Source organism: Mycteria americana, unplaced genomic scaffold, assembly GCF_035582795.1.
Source record: "Mycteria americana isolate JAX WOST 10 ecotype Jacksonville Zoo and Gardens unplaced genomic scaffold, USCA_MyAme_1.0 Scaffold_53, whole genome shotgun sequence".
Taxonomy (NCBI): domain Eukaryota; kingdom Metazoa; phylum Chordata; class Aves; order Ciconiiformes; family Ciconiidae; genus Mycteria; species Mycteria americana.
This window is the reverse complement of record NW_027445639.1, coordinates 869165-880038: the sequence shown is the minus strand read 5'-3', so window position 1 is coordinate 880038 and position 10874 is coordinate 869165. Positions and strand designations below refer to the sequence as shown.

At 72.5% G+C, this 10874-nt stretch overlaps 1 protein-coding gene across 1 annotated transcript; it reads left to right on the top strand.

Annotated features, from left to right (window-relative positions):
• The first annotated feature begins 887 nt into the window (after positions 1 to 887).
• On the top strand, positions 888 to 9469 carry DGAT1 (diacylglycerol O-acyltransferase 1). Its single transcript, XM_075490274.1, has 18 exons — positions 888 to 1178; positions 1857 to 2215; positions 4054 to 4141; positions 4614 to 4654; positions 4986 to 5071; positions 5193 to 5245; positions 5330 to 5435; positions 5551 to 5688; positions 5774 to 5848; positions 5960 to 6063; positions 6349 to 6387; positions 6505 to 6546; positions 7608 to 7652; positions 7757 to 7869; positions 8054 to 8119; positions 8227 to 8314; positions 8422 to 8484; positions 8691 to 9469. Exons 1-18 carry the CDS (start codon positions 888 to 890, stop codon positions 8835 to 8837), a joined length of 1944 nt encoding a protein of 647 aa, XP_075346389.1. The 3' UTR covers positions 8838 to 9469.
• The last annotated feature ends 1405 nt before the right edge of the window (positions 9470 to 10874 follow it).

Sequence of the window (10874 nt, the reverse complement as noted above, 5' to 3'; positions counted from 1 at the left end):
CGTGGCATAGCACCACGGTAGCCCAGCCAGCGCGGGCACGGCATGGCACGGTATGGCACAGCATGGCACCGCAATGGCCCGCGTAGCATGGCATGGCACGGGCATGGCACCACGACGGCCCGCATGGCATGGCACAGCACAGCCAGCACAGCATGGCACGGCATGGCACGGCACGGCACGGCACGGCACCGTGATGGCCCACGTGGCATAGCACCACAGTAGCCCAGCCAGCGCGGCACGGCATGGCATGGTATGGCACAGCATGGCACCGCAATGGCCCGCGTAGCATGGCATGGCACGGCATGGCACGGCACCGTGATGGCCCACGTGGCATAGCACCACAGTAGCCCAGCCAGCGCAGCACGGCATGGCATGGTATGGCACAGCATGGCACCGCAATGGCCCGCATAGCATGGCATGGCACAGCACAGCACCACGATGGCCCGTGTGGCACGGCACGGCACGGCATGGCACAGCGCTGCGATGGCCCATGTGGCACAGCATGGCATGGCCAGCACAGCATGGCACGGCACGGCAATGGCCCACATGGCACGGCGCGGCACCGTGATGGCCTGCGTGGCATAGCACCGCAGTAGCCCAGCCAGCGCGGCATGGCATGGTATGGCACAGCATGGCACTGCAATGGCCCGCATAGCATAGCATGGCACGGCATGGCATGGCATGGCACAGCACAGCACCGCGATGGCCCGTGTGGCACGGCATGGCACAGCACGGCATGGCATGGCAATGGCCTGCATGGCACAGCATGGCACCGCAGTGGCCCAGCCAGTGCGGCATGGCATGGTATGGCACGGCATGGCACCGCAGTGGGCCCAGCCAGCGCGGCATGGCATGGTATGGCACGGCATGGCACCGCAATAGCCCGCATGGCATGGCATGGCACGGCACGGCACGGCACGGCACCGCAATGGCCCAGCCAGTGTGGCCCGGCATGGCACGGCACAGCACAGCAACGGCACCGCGATGACCTGCGTGGCACGGCATGGCACCGCAGTGGCCCAGCCAGCATGGCACGGCACGGCACCGCAACGGCCCACGTCATAGCATGGCATGGCATGGCACAGCACAGCACCGCGATGGCCCGTGTGGCACAGCATGGCGTGGCCAGCACAGCATGGCACGGCACCGCGATGGCCCGCATGGCATGGCACGGCACGGCATGGCACAGCATGGCACGGCACCGGCCTGCATGGCACGGCACGGCACGGCACGGCACGGCACCGCGATGGCCCGCATGGCACGGCACGGCACGGCACGGCACGGCAATGGCCCGGCCGGTGTGGCCCGGCCCGGCCCGGCAGTGGCCTGCATGGCACGGCTAGCGTGGCCAGCACGGCCCGGCCCGGCACAGCATCGCACAGCACCGCCATGGCCCACACGGCCGGCCAGCATGGCCAGCATGGCCAGCATGGCCAGCACGGCCCGGCCCGGCACCGCGATGGCACGGCCGGCCCGGCACGAGCTTTGCCAGGCCCCGCCCCCCGCCCTGCCCCCCCCTCCCCCCCCCCCCGGGTGCCCCGGCCCGCGGCCCCTGCCCCCCCCCGGGCCCCCAAAAGAGCCCCCCCCCCCCGGGGCTCCCGCTGCCCCCCAGGACTACCCCCCTCCCCCCCCGTTGCCCCCCCCCCCCCCCGCCCCTCACCTCCGCTCCCCCCCCGCTCCGCCCGCCGCCCCCCCGCTCGCTCGCCGGCCGCCGCTTCATCGCCGCGCTGCCCCTCCCCCCGCCCGCCCCGCCCTCCCATTGGCCAGCACGGCCCCGCCCCGCTTCACCATTGGCTCACCCCTCCCCGTCCTGCCTCGCCATTGGTTGTCTCCGCCGCCCATCGCGGCGCCGGTAGACGGAGGGGGTGGGTTCGCCGCGGGGGCCGCTGGGAGTTGGAGTCCCGCCGCTCTCCGCCCCTCCCATTGGCCGGGCGGGGCGCGGCGGAGGGGGCGGGGGCCGTTGCCAAGGTTACATAGGCCGTGGCGGGCGGGGGGGCGCGGTACGGTGGCCGGGAGGCGGCGCGGGGCCAGGGCCGGGCCCAGCATGGGCGACCGCGGCGCGGCGGCGGGGGGGGGCCCGGCGGCGGCGGGGGGCGGCGGGGGCGGGGGGGGGGGCGGCAGCAGCAGCAGCAGCAGACGACGACGACGACGACGACCCCCGGCCCCGGCAGGGCGGTGGCGGCGACTCCGGCCACGACCCCGGCAGAGACTTCAGGTAACGGCCCCGCCGTGACCGCGGGGCCAACCGACCTCCCCCCCCCCCCCGCCCCCTCCCGCCGCCACCGGGACCCCTCCCGCACGGGGACCTTCTGGGGTGACCCCGGCCTGAGCCCCCCCGCTCTGGTCCCCGCCCGCGGTCCCGGTGCCCCCCTGTCCCCTCTCCGGTCCCCCCCCTCTCGCTGCCCCCTCCCCGGGCAGGGCCGCGGCTGAGCCCCCCCCACCCCCCCCGGGTGTCCCCGGGGCCCTCGTCCGTGTGTCCCGTGGCCCCCCCCACCGTGTCCCTGTCCCGTGTCCCCGGGGGCGATGTCCCAGCCCCCCCCCGCCCGGGCCCCGCCGCTCCCGGTTTCTCTTGCGACACCGCGGGGCCCTCCCCGGGCGGGAGCCGCTTCCTCGGGCGGCGGCGGCGGCTCCAGCCCCCCCCCCCCCCCCCCCCCCCCCCGGGGCCACCGTGTCCCCGTGTGCCCCCCCCCCCGTGTCCCTGTCCCCGCATCGGGGGCCGTGGTGGCCGTGTCCCCTCCCCGGGGGCTCCCCGGGACAAGGTGGGGGGGGGGGGTGTCGGGCAGCGGGGGGAGCCCCACGGTACCACCCCCCTCCACCCCCCTCCGGCTCCCGTGGGGTCGGGGGGGCTCCCCAGGGGCCTGATCCTGACCTGGGGGTGCCCCAGCCGCAGCCCTGGGGGGGGGGGCACCCCGCTGTCCCCTCCAGCCCCCCCGGGCTGGCGCGGGTGGGGGTGGAGGAGGCGTCCCCCGGGTTTTAGGGCTGTGCTGGGGGGGGGGGGGGGGCACTTTTAGGGGAGGGGGTGCCCCCACCCTGGGCTGTGACACCCCCCCCCCCCCTCCAAGCAGCAGCGGCTGCCCCTGCCCGGGGACCCCCTCGTCCCCTGCCCTGCTTGGGGACCCCTCCCCTGGGGTGGGGCGGGTCCCTGTCCCCTGGGGACCCCAATCCAGGTGACCTAAACCCCCCCAGGAGCCACCCCCCCCCCCCCCCCCCCCCCCCCGTGGCTGGGCAGGGGGGTCCCGCTCCCCCCGGGCTGGAGCGAGGGGCTGTGGGGCTCACGGGTGAGCTGCCTGCCCTGCCTGCTGCCCCCTCCCCCCCCACCCCTCCTTGGGGTGCGGCGGGGGCAGGATGGGTCCCTGACCCCCCCGTTACCCCCTAATCTTATCGGGGGCCGGGGCTGCAGCACCGCGGGACTCTGGACCCGGCCCTGCCTGCCCTGCCTGCTGCCCCTGCCTGCTGCCTGCCCTGCCTGCTGCCCTGGGCTGCGCCCGGCCCTGGCACCGCTTCAAGGGGCTGGGACGCCCCTGTCCCCTCCTGGGGGGGTGGAATCGTGTCCCCGGGCACTGGGGGGGCTCCGGGATGGTGCCCTCTACCCCCTCCCCCCCATGCTGCCCTCCTGCCTGTTGCCTGCCTGTCCCGGGGCTGCCTGCAGCCCCCCCTGCCCGTCCTGGAGCCGCCGTCCTGCCTGCAGCCCCCCCCGCCTGTCCCGGGGCTGCCTGCAGCCCCCCCCGCCAATCCTGGAGCTGCCTGCAGCCCCCCCTGCCCGTCCTGGAGCTGCCTGCAGCCCCCCCCTGCCCATCCTGGAGCTGCCTGCAGCCCCCCCTGCCCGTCCCGGGGTTTCCCTCCTGCCTGCACCCCCCCCCAACCTGCTACAAACCCCCCGTCTCCCCAAGCTTTCCCCTCCCTGTCCCCCCAGAAGCCTGTCCCGGTGTCCCCAGCCGCTGCCGGGGTCCCTGGGGGTGGCTCTGGCTGCGCGGTGTGCCCCCCCCCCGTCCCCCATCCCCCCCCCCAGACTGACCCGCCCCTGCGTGTGTGTGTCCCCCCCCTTGTCCCCAGGTGTCACAAGGTGCAGGAGTCTCTGCTGAGCTCGGCCAGCGGCTACAGCAACTACCGGGGCATCCTCAACTGGTGTGTGGTCATGCTGGTGAGTGGGGGCCGCGGGGACCCCCGGGGAGCACGGCCACGGCCCGGCCCCGAGGGCGGCTCTGCCACCGGCACCGCCGCGGTGACGGCCGATCCCCCGGCGCGGCTTGAATTCAATTTAGCGGGCGAAAGCGAGCCGAAGAGACTCGGCGGTGGCCGGCACGCCCCTTCGCTCGTGCCGCCGACGCCGCCGAGGTGGCCGCGCCGCGGTGCCGGCACCGTCGCCGGTCTCTGCGCTTCCCGGCGCGAAGCCGCCGCGGTTGCGTGGCCGCTGACCGGGGGCAGCCCGTACGTGTGCCGGCGCGGCCGGCACGTGACTCGCCGCGCTTCGTGCCGCAACCCTTGCACAGACTCGTGGCACCGGTGACGCAAGAGCGTCCCGGGGCCGTTCCCAACCCTGGGGTGCCCGGGGGAAGGGGGGGGCTGCCCCCCTCCCCCGTCGCCTCACCCCGCTCCTCCTCTTCCTCTTCCAGGCCTTGAACAACGCTCGGCTCTTCCTGGAAAACCTCATCAAGTGAGCGGGGGGGTCCCCACGGCGCCGGGGGGGACGCGGCCGCTGTCCCCCACTCCCTCCAGCCCCACACTGCCCGGAGCAGCCCCGGCACGGGGCTTGGGGGGGGGGGGCGGGGGTTTGGGGGGTGTCATCGCCCCCAGCGTGGGGCTGGGGGTGTCGTCCATCCCTGGGACCCCCCCGCCCGGGGCTGCTGGGGGTTTGGGGGAGTGGGAAGCGCCGGTGGGTACGGGAGCACCCCCACCCCCCCGGAGTGGGGTCCCGGAGGTGTCGGGGGGTGGGGGGGGGGGGTCTGGCTTTGGGAACCGGCCCCTCAGCCCCCCGCTCCGCGCAGGTACGGCGTCCTGGTGGACCCCATCCAGGTGGTCTCCCTCTTCCTCAAAGACCCCTACAGCTGGCCCTCCCTCTGCCTGGTCATCGGTGAGTGCCCCCCCCGGCCCCCCCAGCCAGCGGGGAGGTTTTGGCGAAGCCCCTCACCCCGAGTCGGGCCCGCGGCGGCCGCCGTCCCGGCAGCTCCAACGCCTTCCTCCTCTCTTCGCAGTGGCCAACGTCTTCGCGGTGGTAGCCCTGACCCTGGAGAGACGGCTGGCGGCGGTGAGCCCCGGGGGGGTCCCCTCCCTGCGCCTGGGGGTCCCCGCGTCCCCGTCCCCCGTCTCACCCCTCCCTCCCCCCCCGCAGGGCTCCCTCTCGGAGGGCGCGGGGACCGCCCTGCACGTCCTCAACCTCCTGGCCGTCCTCTGCTTCCCCGCCGCCGTCGTGCTCGTGGTCACCTCCATCACCCCAGGTGAGGGGCGGGGGGGCGGCAGCCGGGCTCCCCCCGGGCTGGGGAGGGGGGGCGGTGGGGGGGGAGGGGGGCAGGATGCGTTCCTGACACCCCCCCCCCCTTCCTCTCCCCGCAGTGGGGTCCTTCTTCACCCTGGCCACCTACACCGTCATCTTCCTCAAGCTCTTCTCCTTCAGGGACGTCAATAAGTGGTATCGGGAGAGGAGGGAGGGGAAAACGGCCCCCCCGGCCCCCGGGGAGGGCTCGGCCGCAGGTACGGCACCGCGGCGGCGGTGGGGGGGGGGGGGCGGGGGGCTCATCCCGGCGGGGGTCTCAGGGCTCCCCCTCCCCTCTCCCAGCCGCCGGGGCCAAGAAAGCCAACGGGGACGTGGGCAAGAGCGGGGTCACCTACCCGGCCAACCTCACCTACAGGAGTAAGTGCCGCCCGTGGGCCTCGGGGGGGCGGGGTGGGGGGTCCCGGACCCGCTGAGGGGGGGGTCCCCGGGTCTGCGGCCGCCCACCCGCAGGCTCCCCCCTCCCCGTAGATCTCTACTACTTCCTCTTCGCGCCCACCCTGTGCTACGAGCTCAACTTCCCCCGCTCCCCCCGCATCCGCAAGCGCTTCCTCCTGCGGCGCCTCTTCGAGATGGTGAGAGCCGGGGGGGGGCCGGGGGGGTCCTGCTGGGGGGGCCGGGGGGGGTCCTGCGGGGGTGGGGGTCCTGCAGGGGTGGGGGTTTGGGCTGGTGGCCGGGGTCCTGCCCTCTGCCTCCGCAGCAGATTGGGGTCCCTGAGCTGGGGGGGGGGGGGGGGGATGATATTGGGGGGGGTCCCCGAGGCGGGAGGGGATGAGGAGGGGGGGTGAGGGTCCCCCAGGGTGGGGAGGGACGATGGGGGGCTGCCGGCTGCCCCCGCTGACGGCTCCTCTGTCTTCCAGCTCTTCTTCACGCAGCTGCTGGTGGGGCTGATCCAGCAGGTACGTGGGGAGGGGGCTTCACCCTGCCGGCACTGGGGGGGGGGGGGGGGGGCACGGGGGGCTCCCCCCTCCCCGCGCGGGGGCTGCTGCCGGCTCCAGCCGCCTTCTCTGTTTCAGTGGATGGTGCCCACGATCCAGAACTCCATGAAGCCGTTTCGGGTGAGCGACTGGGGACCCCCGGCGGTTGGGGGTCCCCTAGGGATGGCGATGGGGGGGCGGGGGGGGACACACACACACACACAAACGCTTGACTTGGCCTTTGGACTGGCCCCAGAGTAGCCGCAGCTTAGCGAGGGCTAAGGTCTGCGTGGCTCAGGCCACCCGGTTAAGTGGAAGCCAGCTGGGCGGTCGAAACGGCAGCGAGGCCTTTCGATAAAAGTCGCGCCCAAAGGATTTTTTTTTTTTAAATTTTATCTCCCGGCCCCGGCCGGTATCTGCGCGTAAAGGAACGGAGCGACCGCGAGAAAGCCGAGGGGCTCGACGAGCTCGGGGAGGTCCGTACCGCAGCCCTCCAAAATCCCCGCTCGGCTTCGGGCACGCCGCCGCGTTACGGCCGGCTACGGGGTCGAGGGCGGGAGTCGGCGTCCGGCTTGGGGCAGCCGGCACGAAGGGAAGGGGGAGGCTGCAGGAGCGAGCTTCCAGCCGGTGCCTCGGCACCCGTCTCCCAGCGGCGAGCCTTTGGAAGGCGGAGATCGGCCGGAACGACTCTCGCCGCGTCCGAGAGACGGCTGGTTGGGTCGGTAGCTGCGGTTAGGTATCGTCGCCTTGGTTAGAAACTCGATAATCCCGTCGCCGCGTGCCGAGGCGATCGCTGTAGAAACTCTCCCCCGGTTTTGCAGCTGGCGAGCGGATCGCGTAGCGTGGAAGCGAGGCTGAAGGCAGGCCGGAAAGGCGCCCGCCTCTCCTCGAGTGATCTCTCCTGAAGGTTTTTTGGGTTGTTTTTTTGGACTCTTTGGTTTTTTGGTCCCACAGAGCTTTTGCATCCTGTGGGTGAAGGTGTAGGAAATAGCCAGAGGCTGAAATATCCAGGCGAGGGGGAGCCGGAGCCTCTGCCCCCCCCCCCCCCGCCCCCTTGCCTGGCCTCAGTGGGGCAGAGGATGCCCTCCCGCGTCCCCGAGGGCAGCGAGCCCCCGCCAGCTCCCCTCCCTGCCTCCTGCCCTCTTCCCGGGCTGGCAGGCGGGGGGTGTGGGACAGGGGTGACGCGAGCCGATGCCTTGCAGGACATGGATTATTCCCGGATCATCGAGCGGCTCCTGAAGCTGGCTGTGAGTACCCCCGCTCGCTGTCCCCCCGGTCCCCCTGCCCCGGAGGGGGGGGACAGCCAGCCCCCCCCCCCTCACGGCCTCCGCCTTCCCCCCCCCCCCTCCAGGTCCCCAACCACCTCATCTGGCTCATCTTCTTCTACTGGTTCTTCCACTCCTGCCTGAACGTGATGGCCGAAGTGATGCAGTTTGGGGACCGGGAGTTTTACAGGGACTGGTGGTGAGCGATGGGGGGGGCAGCGCTGCCCCCTGGTCCCCTCCTGTCCCCGAGCATTGGGCCCTGCCCAGGGGGGGGATGGGTTGGTTGTTTTTTGGGGGGGGGGGGGGGGGTGTCCCTGCGGTGTGGGGTGGAGCGGGGCCGCGGCGGCTCCCCCGGCACAGGGCTCACTGCTCTCTCTCCCCAGGAACTCGGAGTCGGTGACCTATTTCTGGCAGAACTGGAACATCCCGGTGCACAAGTGGTGTCTCAGGTCTGCGGGGGTCGCAGGAGGGGGCTGTCCCCTCCCCTCCCCCTGCTCTGGGGGGGGGGCTGCGATGCTCCCGGGGCTCCCTGCTATAACGGGGTGCTGCTTCTCAGGCACTTCTACAAGCCCATGCTGAGGAGGGGGGTCAGCAAGTGGACAGCCCAGACGGCCGTTTTCCTGGCGTCTGCCTTCTTCCACGAGGTCAGTGCTCCCTGCCGGCTCTGGGGGGGCTGCCCGCCCCCCCGCTCCCACCCTGGAGCTCCCAGAGCTCCCGCCCGGGGGCTGGAGCTGAGGCCGTGTCCCCGCAGTACTTGGTGAGCATCCCCCTGAAGATGTTCCGGCTCTGGGCGTTCATGGGGATGGCGGCTCAGGTGAGCGGAGCCCTGGCTCGGTGCTGCTCGGCGCCTGGGGCAGCACCCGTGGGTCCCCTGGGAGAGAGAAGGGGGGGGGGGCTGCAGCCTCGGGATGACGGGGGCTGGAGCTGCAGGAGGGGTCCCGCACCCTGTGCGGTTGAGCCCCGTGAGGCCGGGGCCCTTTGCCGGCAGCCGCGGGGCTGACGCTGCCCTCTCCCTCCCAGGTCCCGCTGGCCTGGTTCGTCTCCAAGTTCCTCAGGGGGAACTACGGGAACGCGGCCGTCTGGATGTCCCTGATCATCGGGCAGCCCATCGCCGTCCTCATGTACGTGCACGACTACTACGTGCTCAAATATGAAGGCAACCAGTGAGGCGGGGGCCCACCCTCCCCTCCCTCCCGGCGACCCTCGGGACAGCGGGCGCAGGGGCCCTCGGGCTGTGCCGGTGCCAGCGCCGAGGTGCTGCCGCCGCGGGCAGCTGCCTTGCGCCTCCTTGTACGCGTAGGGAATAGCCGGCAGCGTTTCTGTCCTTGTGAATTGAATGTCGGATCAATGCAATAGCCCCCGGGGGGGGCGGCCTGCCCCGGGGCTCTCGGGAACCGGCCCCCGCTGCCCCTCAGCCCCCAGCTTTAAGCGGCCGCCTGCCCGGCAGAGCCTCCTCTCCCTTAAGGCACTTTAAAGGAGGGTCCCTGCACGGTGACCGTCCCCTCCGTCCCTGTCACGCTGCCTGGGGAGGGACGCGGCCGGAGGCTCGGGGGGGCCCAGAGCTCGCAGCCGCGGTGGCTGTGCTGGCCGTGAGCCCTGGGCCCTGCCTGCTCTGTCCCTGGGCCGCTGCCCGGGCAGGCAGCTGCCTGCGCTGCCCGTGGCCCTGCCCTCTCCTCGGAGCGGGCTGGCTGGGACCTGCTGCTGCCTCTGGCCTTGCTCTGGGCTCACTCAGCCACTTTTTAGCCCTTCCAGATTGTATCTGTCAAACACCGAGTGATTAAAGTGTCTTTTTTTTTTTTTTTTTTCCAAGCCTGGCCTCAGCCCCGTTCCTTCTACTCCCGCAGCCAGGGCCGGTGCTGCCCCCCCTGCTCGCAGTGGGGCAGGAGCGGGGGCTGCCTGTGGGGCTCAGCCCTGGCCCGGGGGGGGCTGGGGAGCAGCTTCTGTCCCACCCTGGGCTGGAGAAGCTGGTTGGGGGTGGGGAAGCAGCGGGGACGGAGTGGACAAGCTGGAGGGAGCGATGTGCCCCCCCCACCTTGGCTCGGCACCCCGTGGCGCTGCGGCTGCCAGGGCTTCGCTCCCTGGGGGCTTCCAGCTGCAGCGGGAGCTGGAGCTCAGCGCGCTGGGATTCGGCTCCAGCGCTGGGAGGAGCAGCCGCTTCCACCTCCTCCCCTAGAAGTGTCCCGAGGGGCTCTTGGGACGGGTGATCCCGCAAGCCCTGGGCCATGTGCTCCACCAGGAGCTTCGCCGTGCACAAACAGCCCCGCGCAGAGGGCGCGAGGGCCTGAGTCACCCCGCAGGAAGCTCGCAGCTCCAGAATTGCCTGCCCTTGCCTGCCCTGGGATGGTTTGGGTGGAAGGGACCTTTCCAGGCCATCCAGTCCAACCCCTGCCACGAGCAGGGACATCTTCACCTCCAGCAGGTTGCCCCGAGCCCCGTCCAACCTGACCTTGAGTGTTGCAGGGATGGGGCATCGGCCACCTCTCTGGGCAACCTGGGCCGGGGTTTCACCACCCCGGCGTAAAACATTTCTTCCTTAGACCCGGCCCGAATCTCCCCTCTGTCAGTTTAGACCCACGACCCCTCGTCCTGCCGCTACAGGCGCCGCTCAAAAGTCCGTCCCTGTCTTTCCGATCGGCCCCGTTAAGCCCTGGAAGGTGCCAGAAGGTCTCCCCGCAGCCGTCTCTTCTCCAGGCTGAACAGCCCCGGCTCTCCCAGCCCGTCCTCCCAGCAGAGGGGTTCCAGCCCTCCGACCGTTTCCGTGCCCCTCCTCTGGCCCCGCTCCCGCAGCTCCGTGCCTTTCCCGTGCTGGGGACCCCGGCGCTGGCCGCAGTGCTCCGGGGGTTCTCAGCGGGGCGGAGGGGCGGGATCCCCTCCCTCGACCCGCCGGCCACGCCGCTCGGGACGCGGCCCGGGAAACGCTCGGCTTTCTGGGCCGCCGGCGCACGTTGCCGGCTCGCGTCCCCTTTGTCACCCGCCGGTGTCCCCGGCCCTTCTCCGCAGGGCTGCTCTCCATCCCTTCCTCCCCCCGCCTGTGCTGGGAACGGGGCTTGCCCGGCCCCAGCCGCCGGACCCTGCCCGTGGCCCGGTTGAACCTCACGAGGCTGAAGGCCCCAGGCTGTGGGGGAGCCCAGGACCCCCCCGGGGCCAGCGTGCGGCAGAGCCCACGAGCCACTGCCCCCTCGGGCCACGCTTGTGCCGAAGTGG

Bases quoted from the DNA above. Each gene is read 5' to 3' on its own strand.
- DGAT1 (XM_075490274.1), top strand. From the start codon at position 888: ATGGCATGGCATGGCACGGCACGGCACGGCACGGCACCGCAATGGCCC. The intron at 2,216-4,053 runs GTAACGGCCCCG...CCTTGTCCCCAG, and splicing joins GACCCCGGCAGAGACTTCAG to GTGTCACAAGGTGCAGGAGT. The intron at 4,655-4,985 runs GTGAGCGGGGGG...CGCTCCGCGCAG, and splicing joins TTCCTGGAAAACCTCATCAA to GTACGGCGTCCTGGTGGACC.